The following is a 20,331-nucleotide window of genomic DNA, read 5'->3' as shown; positions in this document are numbered from 1 at the left end:
TTAATACCAGTTTTGTAAGCCTGGGCCTTCGGGCTAACAAAACTGGTTTAATCTTATAATTTTACACCTTAATATCCGCGGATAGTTGTTTATAAAACGTTATGAGAAATAACAACTATAGTTTTTGTTTTAACTTGATTTATAGAGAAAATTGTTCAAGTTCAATTGTGACTTACTTGAAGATGCTCTACTCTTCATGTTCATTCATGTAAACTTGCGTCACTAATCTGTATTTTAATCTAATATAGAATTGGTAATTTTAAATTTTTTATGTGCTTTTGTCGCATGATGTATGCTATTATAATCTCCCTTTTAGTAGCGAATCTACTCTATAATCCGCTTAGTATGTTCGTCATTTCCTCAAACAGTCCTTTAAGCTAGGTTTGAATTACTCGGCTGCTATCAAAGAGCTAGAATCAAATCTATACATTGTTTTTCCGTCTATCTATCGGTCATGCTTCAAAAGATGTTAACTATTTTTTCTAAGGTTACGTTTTTTGCATTTTCTGTTTGTCCATTCCATGATTTTTTATGTGCTTTCCTACTTGTGAATGTTGGCATCCTTGTTTTTACTTTAGTTTGAAAAACTTTGAAAACATACACACAAATACAATTTTATAAATACTATATTTAAGAAAGCCTTTTGTAAATCAAAATTATTGGTAGAAAAGTTTAGACGCTGTACAACTCAAGCAGGAATAATAAAAGTCCCCAAAGATTTTAAGCCAATGAATGAGAGGTTGTGTTTGGTAAAGAGATTGTACCAGTACAATTTACATTGAAAGGCCCTGCATTTCAGTGACTTTTAGATATTATTAAATACGTTTGACGATTTTTTTTGACACGCATCGTTTGAAAAGTAAAAAACATTTCTTTAATAGTACAAATACATTTTTTTATTGTATGAAATTTTAAAATAAAATAAAATTGACTAATTAGTAAAATATGAAGATATAATTTAGGTTTAAAAGGTAGCTTTGTAAGAAATAAAATTGAACAGAGAAAAATTCCGTAAAAGTACGCTATCTTCTACGCGCCATAACTAAATATGCTTCGCGTATTTTTGAGTACGATTTTTATTCTAACTCTTTTTCCAGTGTGGCTCCAATACTATATTAATATCCGCTGGATTAGAACCGGTTATCAGCTATACTGAAAAATCACGTATATCATCATATCCCATTCCTTTTAAGACTGTTTTATTCTATTTTAATGGCCGTGGAAAGCTGTCAATAATACGATGCAATAAATAACTATTCGATTGTTTTTGTTTTAAATTGTATGCTTTTTTTTAGTTTCTTAATATAAAAACACATTATTTTAAAGAAAACAACAACAAAAAAATAGCATTCATATTATAAGCCAAAATAGAATGGTAACATAATACAAAAATCTCAGTTTTGCTATGGTTTCCAAGATAGCAAGACGTGCGTGCGTGCGTGTGTGTGTGTGTGTGTAGGGCCAGGGAGGTGGGGGACATTGGGCTTTTTATTACACTAGTCCCCAAAGTTTTATATGGACGTTTTCTTATTCATTGGCTTAACAACTTTGGGGAATTGTTAATTTGAGTGTCCAAACGTTTCAACTACGTATTTTTATTTACAGAAGGGGTAATACATTTGGGATGTACAGTACATTAATTTATCGGCCATTGTCTTATCCCTTTAGATCCCTGCTTTGTGTGTGGGGGGAGGGGGTGGGGGGGGGGGTAGTTGCTATAGTGAGCTACAGTAGTTTTAAAGTTTAGTACGATTTCATTCACGCTATAGGCACAATACTATTTTATAACCAACCAATTTTATGGTTACAAAACATATATATATATTTTAAAGTGAGATTAGTGAATTTAAATTTCTTAAAATGATATTTTGTTAATTTTTAAAATCTTTAAAATCTATTTTTGATTTTGTATATCATTATTTTCATATTGTATAAAATATTATTATTAGATTTTGTACATGATAATATACAAAGTAATATTCTTTATGTGATTGTGAAAAGATTATAATATTTTTCATTTTTTGGGGGGGTTGGGGGTGTCCCAACCCCCAAGAAAATAGTTATAAACCTTCCCGAGACCTATGAGAAGCTACCCTGTTAAGGAGAACCCGATCGGTTCAGCGGTTAGCGAGATCCTTCGGTACAAACAAACACACAGACACACAAACATCCTGTTACTTTAGTATAAGGATAAATAAGGGATCTAAAGGGATAAGACATTGGCCACTAAATTGATGTATATCCCCATTGATGATGAACAAAATTACCCTATTTTAAGATGACAAATTAGTAGATGAAACATTTGTACACTCAACTTAACGAACCAACTAACAAAGTCTCCGAAGTTGTTAAGCCAACGAATAAGAAAACTTTAAGGAACCCTTCCTCTCTGATTAAATATGCATAATTATATCTTTGTTGATAACAATTATAGCATTATATTGTACGCTTATATGCAGTGAAGATTACAGTTTGTTTTAATAATAACTTTTATTATTAACCTATCCTGAGGACTAGATAATTTGATATATGGAAATTTAAATAATCATACTTTTTCATTTTTTATCTTCGAACAACTGTCCATTAATATTTGTTGTAGGTTTCTTTAGTTTTTTTTGATGGAATCTATCAAAAAAATCCGGCTTCTTTCTTATTTAAACTAATTTGTGACAGATATTATTACTAAGTAGACCAAGAATGTACGCAAGTTTTAAAGTACAAGGGCAAGTAACCACTATTATTTAAATACTGATAAGTTGATATTTGGCTTCAAAAATATTTGTTTTGTCAAATTTAGTAAAGAAGAAAACGTTTTAAGATATTTGTCAAACTTGAGCAAACTCGAGAAGAAAGAAAACATTTGTACAGAGAATATGTACTGTACAAAATAGGACTTGAATTTACCTGTCATCACCAAGTTGTGTACAGTACAAAATTCCGCTGGATAAAAACTGGTTTTAAATGAAAACTTTGGTTACTTATATTATCAATTGGCTCAATATCTAGTAGTGTCTAATAATTTTAATCTACAGAAGGGGTAACTTTGTGAATTATCAGTGGTGACTTACATCAAAGTCTAAGTCTACTGAATAATCCAATATGACCTCTGTTTTTTAGACCTATACACCAGAAAGTTATTATTAAAATGGAGCTAAAAAATAAAGTCTTCTTGATAACAGGTACATTTAATATTTTTAAAAGCGAAGCTTTTCTATAATTAGTGTAGGTCCGTACGTCCCTCCGTCCATAACAGATAGCTATTATTGTAAATTTAAGCATATTAGAATTGTCCTATAGATTTGAAACTTGACATGGTGATTTCTATATTAGTTTAAAACGATTTAGAAAGCGTAGCAACTTTATAATCGTTGCCAGAATGTTTTTATGTCTATTTGAAATGTGCTAGTTTTAACTTGTAACAATAAGTTTTGTATGATATAATTATCCTATTAATCTGATTTTTTAAAATAATGATTCCTTTGATAACAAAGTACAATATTATTAGCGAAGAATCTCCATAGTCGAATCCTAAAAATGTAAGTATGTCCTTTTACAGTATTCTCTATTTAGGCCATTTTGAAACAAATTTATGTAAAACTTTGTTTAAACTTAGACGTCCAAGGTAGAGGGTAAAGTGGTGTTTACCTCCCTTAACTATGAAAACCCTTATCCCCCCCCCCCCATTAAGATTTTTAAAAAAATATATTATCCCCCTTAAACCTTTTAATCCTCCCATTTAACCCCCTTAAAATAAAAATGGTGTATGTTCCGGGTAATAGTTTAAAATAAAATTAGTTTTCTTATCACAAGAAAAGAATAAAAATAAGAATTACTAACTCTTGATAAAATTCTCAAGATTAAATAATTAATCCCTTTGTATTTTAGGTTCCGCTGGTGGATTAGGAAAGGCATTTGCACAGAAGCTACTGGCGAGGGGAGCTAAAGTTTGCATTTCAGATGTTAAGGTAGGATGGTGCTTTCCCTTTTACCCCTAGGGTGGACATTTAGCTACAGTCCCTAACTTTTTGGGGCAGCCAGTGTCTATTATAACCTAACCTAACCTGGCGAAAAGTAATACTCAAAAAACGAAAAACTACTTCCCCCCTCTCGTATTTGGTTACAAAAAAGTGGGTAGGTGTTTCTTTGCATGACAGGCACTTTGAGGGGAACCGCTGATAAATATAATTTTTAGTCTGTTGATTTTTTAAAGAAATTAATTTCTTCAAAATCGATTAGTGTTTACTTGGGTTAATTTGTTAAAAGTTATTTGCTCTTTTGTCTCTCTTGTACATCTCTTTCCAGTAAGGATTCGAAACTTATTAATATTCGCTGAATTTGAACCTGTTCTCAGTCACAATGAAAAATTATCTATGGCATTATATTACAAACAGTTTTCCACCAATATTTAAATAAAAAATTATTAAATTAAAACCACGTTTCTTATCCCGAGCCTTCGGTCACTCGGGGCTGCCAAAACTGGTTTTAAATTTAAACAAAGCATTTTATGTTACCAAAATACTAAGATATAATATAGCAGTAATATAATATCCTAATATAAAATTGTCAATTTCAAGTTTAAGGCATAAGTTTAAGTATCTTATATCCATCCATCCATAGATCTATCAAATGAAAGATAATAATTTTGTAGTCAAATTAATATTGAAAAATATGTACATAATTAATTATATTATATTAAACTATAGTTTTAATATTAAAAAGTAAAAGGAAACATTATTAGGCTTCACTAAGCCATATCTATTTCAATATTTACAGTCACGTGTTTTCATTATGCTCAGCTTTATTTAGAATTTGATATGTATTTATTCTTTTAGCTAAAACAAAGTTTTATTTATAGGTTTCCTTTTACCCAATAAGCATTTTCTAAGATTTTAATAAAGTTTTACCTTGTATTTTTTTCTTAATAAACTTCCTTTCAACTGCTGAATAAAAAAATATAATAAAGCTCCTTTTTTGTTTCTTTGAATTTCTATTTTATTTGGGTGACATTTATTATAATTAAACTATTGTGCATAAAAAGCCAAAAATCATCTTGTTTGAAATGGACTTTATAGAGTTGGTACACTTTCTAAATTGTATCTTCCTGTTACAGGAATCAGTTTACCAAGTATTAAATCGATATTACAATCCTAACATAATTAATATTAGGAGCTATTAGTTAGATTAATCGTTGGGAGATACTTATAGAAAAGCTTCGCTTTCAAAGACCTCGATTAAGATGATATTATATTTCTTGGAATAAATGTATAAGTACAGATGTATACCCTAGGCAACTACCCGGCGGGGAGAGAAACCTTTTTCGTCTTCTAGCAAATTGCTTTCTGTTCTGTTAAAGCGACTTGGCTGTGTTAATATTTCCGACGCTATTGGCTAATATTGGAAGACCTAATCTTTTACTTTTATTTTCTAGGTTACAATGGGATTAGAAACTGAACAAGAATTTGCAAGGTAATGGTTTTATTATAAATTGGATGTTACATCAGATTTTCATGTTCTCGAATTAAGTGAAACTCGCAAGGGGCTAAAATAATGATACTCCTATTTTCCCTCTTTACCCCATCCCCTCTCCTCATACCGGATGAACGAACTGACCATAAATGAGTTCCATATTAGCAACGACGACAACTTTACCCCTTGTCAGAACAGCCATGTATATTCTATATCCAAGTTATATTGCAAGTTAGCTTTGTTTAGTACCAATGGCTACACCCGTAGAGGCCTCTTGGGGCACTTGAAGCTACCCTGTTAAGGAGAACCCAATCTGTTCAGCGGTCAGCGAGATCCTTCGTTACAAACAAACAAACAGACAGACAGATAGACATCATTCTACTTTGTATTATAGATGGATGATCAAATGCCAATGAATTAATCATCCTTAAATTTTCATTTGTGAAATTATGCTTTTCGCATCTTTTATTTCAGTGAATATGGAAAAGGGAATGTTCTGTTTCAAGAGTTAGATGTGACCAGTGAACCTAATCTTAGGTAAGTGTTATTGACCAACCAGGGATCTCAAGGGATAAGACAATGACCGATGAATTAATGTTCATCCCAAATGATGATACACAAACTACCCATCCTGTAAATTAAAATTAATGTTTGAATTAAAAATTCAATAAAAGTCTCTAACGTTTTTAAGCGAATGAAGATGAAAACGTTGTTAAAAAAACTTTGGGAACTATTTTTACTAAACAGTCGCGTCTTACTAGCGCTTTTTAAAATGGTACCTACTGTTGATATGTCTTGCACGTTACTGATAAGAATTACAATCGAACAGACAGCCCAAAAATTAATATATATGGAATTTTCACGAAACCTTTAACTTGTTAGAATTATAACAAAAAACAAGGATGACAACATCCATAAAAGTGATAATCTAAAACAGTAGGACAAACTAACTTTTACAGAACTTAATATAAATGTTTAAGTATAAACAAAATTATATGTAAATTAGTTGAAAAACTGCTTAATGGTCATTTTGGTAATAAATCCTACCTAACTATTGTAGGAATCACCATGCAAAGTTTAAAATCGATAGGACAATTCTAACATGCCTAAATTAACGAAATTAGCTATCCTTTACGTACAGAGGGACGTATGGACCAACCTTAATTATAGAAAAGTTTCGCTGTGAAAAATCTGATTCTAATCTTTCTTTTTTAGACTTGTTTGGGAAAATACGGAATCTTATTTTAAAGACAAGGTAATCATTATTCCGATTGATATCCGCTAGATTAGAACAGGTTCTCAGCTAAACTGAAAAATCATGTATATCATCGTATTAGACAATTTTTCATGAATATTAGAATTAAAATTATAAAATTAGTACCAGTTTTGTTTGCCAGGACCTTCGGACCCGCAGTTTAACAAAACATACTTAATTCTTTTTTTTTTATATCCGCCGAAAGATGTCTATAATACGATGCGATAGATAACTATTATCTTTTTTTCATTTTGTCTTAAGTCTAAACCTATGATTAAAAAAAACATTTAACTCTTTTAATATTATTCTATAAAACTATATTAATAACGATTTAGAAGTTTTTTTACGTCTTTTAATTAGCTTAATTTTTGTTTATTAGTACATATTTTATTTTCAAAAATTATCACTCATAAGAAGTGGCGTGCACAGGGTGCGTACCCGAAAATTGTAACACCCCCTTTAATCCAAATGCCCGGGGGGTGAAAACACCCTCCAAATAAGTCAACATACCCAAAAGTTAAACAAACATAAGTCAATTAACAAATTGATGTGCGAGCGTGCAAAATTATTTCGCAACCCACTTATCTTTAATGTGGTGTGGATGTTTTAGCCTTACACCCTCTTTTGCTATTTTGGGAGGTGGGAGGTAAAATAAATAAAATATAAAGAATTTTTTGTACACTTTTAAAACTTTAACTCTTCAATTGAATGAAATTGTAACTGTAAAGAAAATCAATAAAGAAAACAAATGAAAATAAATTATGTGAAACTTTTTTTGCAATCGAAACAAAAAAACAATCCTCTTGCGTATGTTAGTAATAAAAGTCCCCCCCCCCCCGCATTTAAATTTAGTAACCCTAGATTCTTTTAGGGGCGTATCCTCTATCAGATTAAAATAATCCCTAAAATGAGATTCATAAATAAATAACTAATATGAATAAAATGAATCTTTATGTAGGTAGAAAGGTACTTAGAAAATGCATCAAATTATTAGAAGATTGAAAAAAGTTAAGAGGATAATATAATATTTAAAATACTTTTGTTGCATTTAAATGTCTATACAACCTCAATTTGTTTATTATATTTTTTTTTGTTTTTGTTCATTGGATTTTTTTTTAGTATATTCTCAAATTGTCAAGTGGACAATAATACCCCCCCCCCCCCACCTCCCTCTTGTTTGAACTAAAAACAAACATGTTTATAGATAGATAGATATGTATTTCAACATAAGCATACAAAATAATAATAATAAAATTATTACACATATTCACATATTTTTATGCATAGTTTGGTACTTTCATAACCTGGGTTGGCCGTTGCATAAGCTGAAAATACCAGTTCATGACAAACATATTCAAAGAGATTTTATAAGGTTTCTAGCTACATCGAATTTTAATAAGATAGTCATATTGGATATATACATATAACATATAAAAAGGTTTAAACAGAACAAATAAATAAATAAATAGTATGGTATTAGCAATGGTATTTACACTATGATACAATGGGGTTAGAGAGTTGTTAAAAATTTTACAACAAATTTAGGCAGATTTTAATTATTTTTACAGACAAAACATTTTTGCTTATTACAGTTAAAACTCTTGTACTTATCTAATGATTTCTTTTTAATGAGATTTTTAGTGGAATTTTTAGTTTTAGCACACCTTATAGCAGTGTCTAGATTGTTCCATGTTTTAACAAAGCAGACATTGGGAAAAGTTTCTAAGGCTTTATGTTTAGGTAAAGGTACTTTTAATTTCATTACTCTGTTTGATAACATTGGTTTAAAAATATTATTGAATGAGTCTGGCATTTGTCCTGCAAGGAAACTTTTTACAAAGCTACCTATATTAACTATCTTAATATCCTCAAGTTTAAGTAACTCAAGCTTTTCAAGTAATGGATCTACATGAGCATTGTACTTTGCATTAGCGACATATCTCACAGCTTGCTTTTGTTTTAATAATAATCTATTTATTCCCTCACATTTAGCATTACTCCATGTAATAATAAAAAATTCCAAGTGCGATTTTACTAGGGAATTATATATAGATTTACGAATTTTAGTGGGTACAAACTTTTTCAATTGATTTAATACAAAATTTGCACTAGATACTTTGTTAATAACTGAGTTTATATGGTGTTCCCATGTTATAAACTCATCTAAATGAACATCTACAAATTTAAAAGATTTAATATTACAATCATTCCCGATTATTTCAATTTTTTCACCACCAATTTTTATGTCTAATGAATCTTTAACACACTGCATTTGTTTGGTTCTAAAAACCATAAACTTAGTTTTGGCAACATTAAGTGAAAGTTTATTTGCTTGAAACCAAAGTTTAGCTTTTTCTAGTTCAATGTTTACCCTCTCCTCTAATCTTTTTAAATTGCTATCACTATGTGCAAAAATTGTGTCATCAGCAAAAAGTGAGGAAAATATATCAATTGCATTAGGCAAGTCATTTATATATAATAAAAACAGTATAGGACCAAGAACACTTCCCTGTGGGACTCCATGGGTTATGTTTTGAATAGATGATTTGATACCATTAATTTCTACATATTGAGAACGATTATTTAAATAAGAATGGAACCATTTATTTGATAAACCTTTAAAACCATAATGATTTAGTTTGTTTAAAAGGATTTGGACATTGCAAGTATCAAATGCCTTTTTTAAGTCAATGAAGCATCCCAGTGTGTATTCTGGTGTTTGAGAATCAAGACCTTGGTATATTTTATTCAATAGTTGAATTAAGGGCTGGGTTGTGTTGTGCTTGGGTCTAAATCCATACTGATGTTTATAAAGAATATTGAACTTATTTAAGTATTTAAACATTTGACAGGCAACTATTTTTTCCATAAGCTTAGAAAAGGCATTTAATATACTAATAGGTCTATAGTTATCAAATGAATTATTCCTTCCTGATTTAAAGATTGGCAAAATTTTAGCGCATTTATAACTGTTTGGAACAAAGCCATGTTTAAAAGATAGATTAAATAAGTGTACAACAGGCTCTATAATACTTGGCATAATTTCTTTTAAAAGTTTAGTAGAAATATTGTCAGGCCCACAACTTAGTTTAGGTTTTAGCTTATTGAGAGTAGAAAAAATTATTTGAGGGGTGATTTTTTGAAACACAAAATTTTCATTGACTGGAACCCCAAGGTAGTCATTAAAATCATTTTCGCAAAATGGAATTTCATCCGCTAGTCTGGGACCAACATTAATAAAAAAATTGTTAAAACCTTCACAAATATCTTGAAAGTTTTCATAAGATCTGTTATCATCAGTAAAAAGATTTGGGATAGAATGCATTTTTTTATTCTTGTTAATGAGTTGATTAATTGTAGACCAAGTTTTTTTCATGTTAGACGAAAATTCATTGAATTTAGAAAAATAGTACTCATTTTTGGCTTTCCTAACTGCAGATTTATAAATATTATTTGCAGTGACAAATTTTCTATTGCTATCAACGGTTTTATCCATAAATTTTTTTCTTAATAACATTTCCTTTTTCTTTCTTAGGTTTAGTAAATCTGGTGACATCCAGGGATTTTGGGGGATAACTCTTTTGTTGGGTTTTATAGTTTTAAAAGGAAAACATTTTTCAAAGTTTTCGTTGATAACATTAGAAAAGTTTTCAAAAGCACTCTCTGGACTAGAATCTGTAGTTATGTCAGACCAATCAAAAGAAGATAAGGATTGCTTAAATATTTCAGTATTTTCATTAGACATATTTCTTTTTTGTAAAGAAGAATCTTTGTTTTGCTTAGGATTACTTACATTTAAGTAAAATATTGGGAGATGGTCAGATAGGCTTGAATAAATAAGTCCAGCATTGTAATTATCCATCCTTTTATTTGTGAAAATATTATCAATCAAAGTGGCACTTGTTGGTGTAATTCTGCTAGGTAATGTAATAACTGGTAAAAATGAATGAGAGATTAACATATTTAAAAAGTCGTTGGTTGGAGAATGTTCATTATATTTAAGCAGATTAATATTTAAGTCGGAGCAAAGAATTATTTCTTCTGCATTCATAATTTTAAGAGATGTTAGAGTTGTGTTAAGCCAATCAGAAAAAAATTGTATATTGCTATTTGGTATTCTATAAATATTTGCGATTATCTTAAACTTGTTTTTTGAAATGTAAACTTTAATTATTAGAGATTCAAAATTGTCATTAAAGCACGAGAATTCTTTAATAATTTCATAGTTTTTTAAGTTAGATAAATAAATAGCCAAACCCCCTCCTCTCTTTTCTTCCCTGTCTTTTGAGATTAGATTATAATTATTTAGACAGACTAAATCTTTATTTTTAATTCCCCACGTCTCCTGAACACATAAACAAGAAAAATTAAAGTCTTGGTTTTTGGTTTCCTCTATCAAATCTCTAAAATCATTTGATTTATTTGAAATACTACGAATATTTAAGCTTAAAACGGAAAATTGTTCACTTTTATTACTAACTAGCGATATTTCTTGTAAATAGATAGATTTCTTGGTCTTATCCTTTAATTTTAGATTTACTGTCTTGTAAACAATGCTGGTGTGATGGGAGAACGAGAGGGGTGGAGACTGTGTTTGGATATCAATCTAACCTCAGTTATGCAAGCTTCTACGTTGGCGGTAGAAAAAATGGGTAGGTTTTATTCCAGCAAGACGTCGGAACCGATTAATATCCGCTGGATTAGAACAGGTAATAACAAAATCATGTATATTAATATTACAGACAATTTTCCACGAATATTAAAACGAAAATAATAAAATTATTACCACTTTTGCCTGGAAAGAATCTAAAGGGAAAGGAAAATGGCCGATAAATTGGTGTACATCCCCTATAATGTAAACAAAAATTACCCATACTATAGATTACAATTAGTGGTTGACACGTTTGGACACACAAAGTAATGAACCAACTAATCAAAATTCACTTAAGTGCCATAGTTGTTAAGCCAACGAATAAAAACTTTGGGGACTACTGTAATAAACAGCCCACTGTCCCCTCCTTCTGCAAATATATTTTTTTTAGGCAAATCTAGCGGAAGAGAAGGAGGGACAATTATCAACATAGCGTTAATCCTGGTACAGACAGACAGACAGACAGACATACAGACATACAGACAGACAGACAGACACACATCCTGTTACTTTATAGGTAAATCCAACGGAGGAGAAGGAGGGACAATTATCAACATAGCCTCAATCCTGGTACAGACAGACATACAGACAAACATCCTGTTACTTTATTATAAGGATAATCTGCATTATTTAATTTATAGGTAAATCTAGTGGAGGAGAAGGTGGGACAATTATCAATATAGCCTCAATCCTAGGACTTTTCTGTGCTCAGCAACCAAAGGTAAAAAAACTATAATAAATAGTAACAGGATGTCTATTTGTGTGTCTATCTGTCTGTGTGTCTATCTTGCGAACCGCTGAACCGCTATAATAAATCAAGGGGAGGGGTAGGAGGTACAATTATCAACATAGCCTCAATCCTGGGACTTTTCTGTGCTCACTGCTCAGCAACCAAAGGTAAAATAATGTGAACAAAGATGACAACATCCATAAAAGCTAAGTTATAAATCAGATGAAAAACAAACGAACAACATCTCTTGTAGAGTGTCAGAACTTGATAAGAGAAAAATAATTTTAAATGAAAATTTTACATAAATTCGTTGCATAATTGCGTAAATAAGACACACTGTAAGTATAAAAGGACATCAACAGAATAATTCTAGAAAAATTACGGACAGACTGACCCATATAGAAAACCATAGCTTGTAAACAAAACCTAATTCTCTTATAAAAGTAATAGCATCTGTGTGTTTCTGTCTGCACCAAAGGATTTCGTTAACCGATAACCCGAAATGGTTTTTCTTTATAATGTAAAAAATATAATCGAATTTAACCCTCCCCCCCCACAACCACCTGTGCTTCTAGTGGCCTATGATAATTATGAGAAACTTTCAATGTATTATTTATTTTTAGGGTTTTCCTTACAATGTAAGTAAAAGTGGAGTAGTTACTATGACAAGGTGTATGGGAAGTAAGGTAAACTTTTTTCCGTTTGGCTTCCAAACCTTTTGATATCCGCTGGATTAGAACTTGTTCTCAGCCATAGTGAAAAATCTTTTAGAGCATCGTATTACAGACAATATCCCACTAATATTTAATGAAAAATAAAAAAAAAATTTTAAGCCCGGTCCTTTGACTTTTGGGGGCCAACAAAATGATAATATTTTTATATTCTAATATCCGTGGAAAATTGTTTATAACCTTATCTTACCGAAAGTAAAAAAACTCCCTAACCACCCAATTACTTTAAATTTTGTTTCGAAATAAAAAGGGGGGGGGGTGGCTGTTTGATGCTTAACAATGCACTTTGAGGGAAAACACCTTTAGATTTAATCTTGGACAAAAATTTATGTTTAAAAGAGAGAAGTTTTTTTAAAGTAAGTTATATTGAATCTGATTTTCTTTCAGGATTTTTATGCTCGCGAAGGTGTACGAGTACTGTGTTTATGTCCCTCTGTGGCACAAACTCCAATTCTTGAGGCGTGCACTCAACAGGTTATTTTGCGCATTTTTAGACTGTAAATTACACCAGTACCCAAAGTTATTATGCTCGCGAAGGTGTACGAGTACTGTGTTTATGTCCCTCTGTGGCACAAACTCCAATTCTTGATGCGTGCACTCAACAGGTTATTTTTGTACATTTTAAGATCCTTTAGATTACTTATTGATGTTGTCATATATATTCAAACCTGCTAAAAAAAACAAGAACAGTCACATCGTATTACAGAAAAATTTCTACGAATATTAAAATATAAATCATAAAATTAATACCTGTTTTGTTACTCGGGACTTAGAATACTTGTTTTAATCTCATATCTGCGTAAAGCTGTCTGTAATAAGATGCGATAGATATCTATATATGTAAAGGCGACTGGCAGTTAGACGTGTTACTGTATAAATGTACTAGCAGTTTCGCCCCTAGCCTCTAGGGGCTTTGCCCCAAGATGTAATTAATAAAAAAAAATTAAGTACCTGGTGAGAAGTTCCCACTCCACCACTAATTTTAAATAATAGAAAAAAAATTGGGGGATTTTTCATTTTTAGGGGGGTTGGGGGTGTCCCACCCCCCAAGAAAATAGCTTAAAAACACCACAGGACCAATAGGTATAAACCCTGAAGAGTAGAATCCGATCGGTTCAGTGGTTACCGAGATATTAAGGGACAGATGTACAGACAGACAGACAGACAGACGGACATCGTTCTACTTTGTATTATAGATTAATTATTTTTTAAAGAGAATATAAATTTATTTGTTTATCAATAACTTAAGCTTCTTATAGAATTTACCAGGGATGTATAGGGATAAGACAATGGCCGATAAATTGATGTACATCCCAAATAATAATACACAAAATTAATCTTTCTGTAGATTACAAAACGTTTTGAAACTCAACTTAATGAACCAACCATTCACAATTCCCCAAAATTGTTAATCAATGAATAAAAAAAGTTACCTATTATAAAACTTTGGGGACTAGTGTAAAAAAAACATCCAAATATACCTTTCCTCCCTGGATTCTTTTCAAACTTAAAATAGTTATTTAACGCTTCGTATTATAGACACCTTTCCGCTGATATTAAAATGATAAATTATAAGATTAAAACCAATTTTATTAGGCCTGTGGGGCCTAAGTCCCAGTCTGCAACACGATGCTGTACATGATTTCAGTATGGTTGAGAACCGGTTCTAATCCAGCGGATAATAATCGGTTTCGAAGCTATACTGGAAAGATTTTACTTTGCTTTTCAAAAGTAAGATGTCAAATTTATATCTTTAAGCCGGAATAATCTTAGATCAATTCTAATTTTTAATTGATGTATTTATATGTAAAAACTTCACTAAAGTCTTATGATAGGTCGATCACATTAATTTGTATGCTTCATTTTGATTGGGGGGGGGGGGGGGGGGGGGTGTCATATAGCAGGACATATACATAGACATATAAAAAAAAGGTGTTCAAGTAAACTTCAGGTTTGATCCTCCAGATCTCCAGCATTCTTTAAATGGCTTTATAGACTTTTAATTTTAAACATGTCTACATGACATATTTTTAAAATAATTTTTAGATATAATATTATTTAATTATTTTTTAGGAGATAACTAAGATGAGCAAAGATGTTGGTGGAATTATGTCCCCTGGTAATATTTATTAACATATTATATTAAATAACCAGCAGCTACGCCCCTAGAGGCCTCCAGGGGCACTTAAAGGTGTGGGGAGCGGGGATAAAGATAATAGGAGATAAATAAGATGAGCAAAGATGTTGGTGGAATTATGTCTCCTGGTAATATTTAGTATCATATTATATTAAATAACCAGCAGCTACGCCCCTAGAGGCCTCCAGGGACCCTTTTAGGTATGGGGAGGGAAGATAAGGATAATAGCAGATAAATAAGATGAGCAAAGATGTTGGTGGAATTATGTCTCCTGGTAATATTTAGTATCATATTGTAATAAATAACCAGCAGCTACGCCCCTAGAGGCCTCCAGGGGCCCTTTTAGGTGTGGGGAGGGGGGATAAGGATAATAGCAGATAAATAAGATGAGCAAAGATGTTGGTGGAATTATGTCTCCTGGTAATATTTAGTATCATATTGTAATAAATAACCAGCAGCTACGCCCCTAGAGGCCTCCAGGGGCCCTTTTAGGTGTGGGGAGGGGGGATAAGGATAATAGCAGATAAATAAGATGAGCAAAGATGTTGGTGGAATTATGTCTCCTGGTAATATTTAGTATCATATTGTAATAAATAATTAGCAACTACGCCCCTAGAGGCCTCCAGGGACCCTTTTAGGTATGGGGAGGGAAGATAAGGATAATAGCAGATAAATAAGATGAGCAAAGATGTTGGTGGAATTATGTCTCCTGGTAATATTTAGTATCATATTGTAATAAATAACCAGCAGCTACGCCCCTAGAGGCCTCCAGGGGCCCTTTTAGGTGTGGGGAGGGGGGATAAGGATAATAGCAGATAAATAAGATGAGCAAAGATGTTGGTGGAATTATGTCTCCTGGTAATATTTAGTATCATATTGTAATAAATAATTAGCAACTACGCCCCTAGAGGCCTCCAGGGACCCTTTTAGGTATGGGGAGGGAAGATAAGGATAATAGCAGATAAATAAGATGAGCAAAGATGTTGGTGGAATTATGTCTCCTGGTAATATTTAGTATCATATTGTAATAAATAATTAGCAACTACGCCCCTAGAGGCCTCCAGGGGCCCTTTTAGGTGTGGGGAGGGGGATAGGTCGACCAACCTTTATTTTCAATTTTAGTTTTAAAATAAAAATATGATTATGAAGATATTTTTTTTATATTGACGATTTATCTTCGGAGGATGGTACCCTCCCCCAAAAAAATAACAAACCTTCCCTTGACCTACGAGGAGCTACGCGCGTTGTAATGGAGAATCACATTGGTTCAGAAGTTAGCAAGATCTTTCGGTACAGACAGAAAGACAGATAAACAGACAACATCATGTAACTATTAAAAAAAAGTATAATGCATACAAATACTGAAATTAAACATTAAAGACAAAACACAGGCACAACAGACTTACAGAGTAGCTTCTCCACAGAAAGCGGGTGACTCCATAGAGGTGTATGTTTTAAGACCTTAAAATAGGAGTAGAATTATAAAATTTAGAATAGCAGTCGCTCTAATGTCCCAGCTCTACCAAAAAAAAATCAGAATTGTCAGGACAAAATATAGGGAAAATTAAGTTTGTCCTAAATGATTCAAAGTTGTCGAATTTGGCGAGAAAATGTCAGAAAAAAAATCGTCTTAAAAAAGTCGTAAAACACACACATTTTACGAAATATTACAAAAATATCACCTCCTTATTTGTTCAGATCACGTTGCCAATGCCTTCATGTCTCTGGTGGAAAACGGCAAAACAGGAAATGTGATGGCCGTTTGGGTCAACTCACCCCCATATTATATTCCAGGTTAACAATTTTTGGTATAGTGTTCTTTCGTGACAACACCTCATAAGGGGCGTTTCGTCGTATTTTAAAAGTAGCTTTTCTACTATTTCTAGCCCCTGTGTGGGGCTCTAATACTGTCGTGGCAATTGCCTTGCCTAGCGGGGTAATCATCTTACCTAACTTCACCTAACCTAACCTAAAACAATAGGAGAAAACCAACTGTGAAAATACGACGAACTGCCCCTTAAGCGGCGTTGTCACGAAAGGGACTATACCCGCAATTTTGAAAAGCTATGGTTTTCTAGAATTGGGGTCTTTGTTATGAATCAAGGGGTTTTAGTTAGTTCTAATGTAAGCAATTAAATTCTTTCGAATGAAATTTTTGTTGTTGTTTTTATGGCCCTATTAACCTCTAACATCATGGTATTCAATTTAAAAAAAAAATAATTAAATGTAAATCTGTTAAAGTAACAGGATGTATTTTTTACTGTCTATATGAAATTTTGAATAACTTTTCCATTTTTATTGAATTTTCGTTTTTTCTCCGACTGAAAAGAATTTCCGATATCGCGATATGCAGCAATTTTAAGTCATATCTGATAAAGTAATAGGGTGTATAAGTGTCTGTCTGAATGCTGATTTTTAGCTCCTAATTTTAAGAAAATAATTTTTATACGTTATTTTGGCTTAGCATGTCTATTTTAGTTTCCAAAAGGCATTAGTTTATATACTAATCTAATCTTGTTGTAACTTTACAAAGTGTTTAAAAAATCAGCCATGTTACGTCATAAAAGTGAGGGATTATCCATCTCTTTTTTAGAGGATTTCTTTTCAACTTCTCTCATTTCCCTCATTTTTATGACGTCACATGGCTGATTTTTGAGACACTTTGTAAAGTTACAATCTTGTGTTTTTAGATACTGGTATGGCCCTGTTTATTGTTTACACAACCTGTGCCATGATTTTATCCTGGGTTCCAGGAGTTAGATCTGTCAGGTTGGTTCTTATAAAAATCGAAGAGACTCGACAAAAATTAGCCGTGTTACGCCAATAGATCCAACTCCTTTCCTTTTCCACTTCTTCTCTCATCTCTCCCTTTTATGACGTCACACGGCTCATTTTTTCAGCCAATTTGTCGAGTCTCAAAGCGAAGCTTTTCTTTAATTATGGTTAATCTGTCCATCAGTAACCTTTAGCTCTTTTTTTATTGAAACATGTTAGAATTGTGCTATTGAATTCTAACTTCAAGTAATGATTTTTAAACCATGAAGTACAATTTAGAAAGAATAGCAACTCTATAATTATTACCAGAAAGTCCGTCCTACGTACATATAAAACAAGCTGATTTTTAACTTTTTTGACCACAACTTTTTTATACTATGATTATTCTATTCATTTGATTTTTGTAACAATGATTACTAGTACAACAAGGTACAATAAAATTACCAAGGCATCGTTATAGTCAAATCCTAAAAATTAAAGCTTGTCCGTTTACTTACCCTGTATTACGAAAAGAAGGTGTCTTAACTTTTGTAATTTTTATTTTAAATAGCTAGTCGGTGTTTTTAGTAAGTAGTAGATGTAAAATTTTCCATAGAATTTAGATATGCAATCGGTTTTTTGGTAGACCTCTTATTTTAAAAGTAATTTAAGTTTTTAATAAAAAAATGATTAAGTCAGTTTTAAGGTACTAAACCGCAACAAAAAAATTGCCATTATAAACAAAAATAGTAAGATCTTTAATTTGACATCTTACTATTTGAATCCTGTCAGGTAATTATTGAAAAAATAGATTTTTTAAAACTTCGGTTTAATCAAAACTTTGAACATAAATATATCCTAACACAGGCATAAAAATATGGTTTCATATATACATTAAGATTTAGGAAAATATTACGAATCCATTTAAAAAAAAACTTAAATAAAAAAAATGGCCAAACATATTATATTAAACAGGCAACACTTACTTTACCCCCTTCCTATTTTTACTCTCAAAACAACATTTAAGATGGTTGCCTGTAAAATAATTTCATATACTTTCTTTTATTGTAGTTTATTTACTATTTTTTTAAACTTTTTATTTTAATTTTGGATTTGTAATATTTTTCTTATTCTAAAAGTATATATAAACAACCTATTTCTTATGCCTGTGTAATGATATATTTAAGTTCAAAGTTTTTATTCTCCTGGGTTCCAAAAAATTGTTTTTTTTCAATAATAACTCAACAGAATTAAAAAAGTAAGGTGTCAAATTAAAGATCTTACTATTTTTGTTCATAATGGTAATTTTCTTTTTTTTCTTGCGTTCTAGTTCTTTAAAACCCACCTGATTATTTTAAAAAAAAACCTAAATTACTTAAAAAATAAGAGATCTACAATAAAAACCGATTACATATCTAAATTCTCAGAAAAAATGTTACATCTACTACTTACTAAAATCACTGACTAGCTATTTAAAATAAAAATTATAAAAGTTAAGACGCCTTCTTTACAACAAATTTATGAACAATTTCTTTTAGAATTTTTGGATTATTGAAATGTTCTTTATTTATTTTTTAGGCCATGGTTGATGGCTTTAACAGTTTTTGGTATTTTTATCCAATGGTATCTTTGTGGTAAACTTGGAGCCTATGTTTATAATTCTATTCTTTGACAGTCTTTTTAATCTTATATTGATTTTAAAATTTTATTGACATTGTTCTAATTTTTGTTTTTATGCTTTTAATGTATCAAATTTTGTTGTTGTATGTTGTTACTATATAATGTAAATTAGAAATATGGGATCTAGTTCAGTTCACGGTAATACGTTTCTGGTAACGATTTTCTTTAATGGCGGCTAGCTGCCAAACGGCTGAACGTACATGTCATGCCTGCACACCGGTTTAGGCGGCATAAGAAAGCCTATTAATTATTTGGAATAGCCAAGATCCAATAATGCACAGGGAAAGCTTCACTGAAGAAAACGAATCATATAAATTTTTTTTCGCGTATTTATGTGCACTGCGAATTAACTGTGCATTATTGAGTAATCTTTACCAGGAACATTTTACCATGAACTGCACTAGATCCACAATATGTATTTGTTTTATTGATGTATGAAATTTTCCATTTAAAAATAAAACATTGTACTTCAATTTAGAATATTGCTTCTGCATTCATTTTTATTTTTGGTTGAATCCATTTTTCTAGAGGCATTCACCAAAACAAATTTTTGTAAGAAATAGATATTTCGGATAATATACATTGGGAATGGATTTTATACCAGATTGGACTTGGATTTTATATCAGATTATAATGTAGTCTAATAAAGTGAAACTTTTAGCTGGCTAAAATATTTATCCCTCTATCTACCCCCTTTACCCTATCCCTTTCCCTCTAACTGGATGACAAACTGTCCATATTAGCAACCTAAATTGATGACAATTTTCCTCTGTCAATATACTCTACATCCATTGATAAGGGATAGGGGAACTAATATTCAAATATTCATTCATTCCAGATTATATAAATGTGGGATGCTCCCCCTCTCTCAAAACTTTCATTTTACCCCTTTCATTTAAAAAAAGTACATAACATTACCCCCCTTAA

General features: G+C 31.4%; 1 protein-coding gene across 2 annotated transcripts; it reads left to right on the top strand.

Moving 5' to 3' along the window:
* Positions 1-3,027: 3,027 nt before the first annotated feature.
* Positions 3,028-19,956, top strand: LOC145330566 (15-hydroxyprostaglandin dehydrogenase [NAD(+)]-like). Of its 2 annotated transcripts, XM_080175185.1 has the most exons (14): positions 3,029-3,179; positions 3,886-3,965; positions 5,429-5,466; positions 5,941-6,003; positions 6,682-6,721; positions 11,256-11,373; positions 12,014-12,093; positions 12,726-12,788; positions 13,221-13,307; positions 14,907-14,952; positions 16,669-16,764; positions 17,661-17,739; positions 19,303-19,542; positions 19,809-19,956. In XM_080175185.1, the coding sequence occupies exons 1-13, from the start codon at positions 3,146-3,148 to the stop codon at positions 19,394-19,396; spliced, it is 918 nt and encodes a 305-aa protein (XP_080031311.1). In that variant the 5' UTR covers positions 3,029-3,145; the 3' UTR covers positions 19,397-19,542; positions 19,809-19,956. The 2 variants fall into 2 exon arrangements, with proteins under 2 accessions (XP_080031312.1, XP_080031311.1); XM_080175186.1 differs by lacking the exons at positions 14,907-14,952; positions 19,809-19,956 and adding an exon at positions 15,053-15,098 and having other exon boundaries at positions 3,028-3,179; positions 19,303-19,535.
* Positions 19,957-20,331: the final 375 nt, after the last annotated feature.

The sequence above is a fragment of the Acartia tonsa genome, chromosome 10 (assembly GCF_053477335.1).
Source record: "Acartia tonsa isolate MP-2025a chromosome 10, ASM5347733v1, whole genome shotgun sequence".
Taxonomy (NCBI): domain Eukaryota; kingdom Metazoa; phylum Arthropoda; class Copepoda; order Calanoida; family Acartiidae; genus Acartia; species Acartia tonsa.
This window is presented reverse-complemented; position numbering and strand designations above follow the sequence as displayed.

What these genes read in the sequence shown, in the direction of transcription:
- LOC145330566 (XM_080175185.1), top strand. Translation starts at nt 3,146, where the DNA reads ATGGAGCTAAAAAATAAAGTCTTCTTGATAACAG. An exon ending in ACTGAACAAGAATTTGCAAG is followed by an intron (nt 5,467 to 5,940) that starts GTAATGGTTTTA and finishes CTTTTATTTCAG; the next exon opens with TGAATATGGAAAAGGGAATG. An exon ending in TCTGTGCTCAGCAACCAAAG is followed by an intron (nt 12,094 to 12,725) that starts GTAAAAAAACTA and finishes ATTTATTTTTAG; the next exon opens with GGTTTTCCTTACAATGTAAG.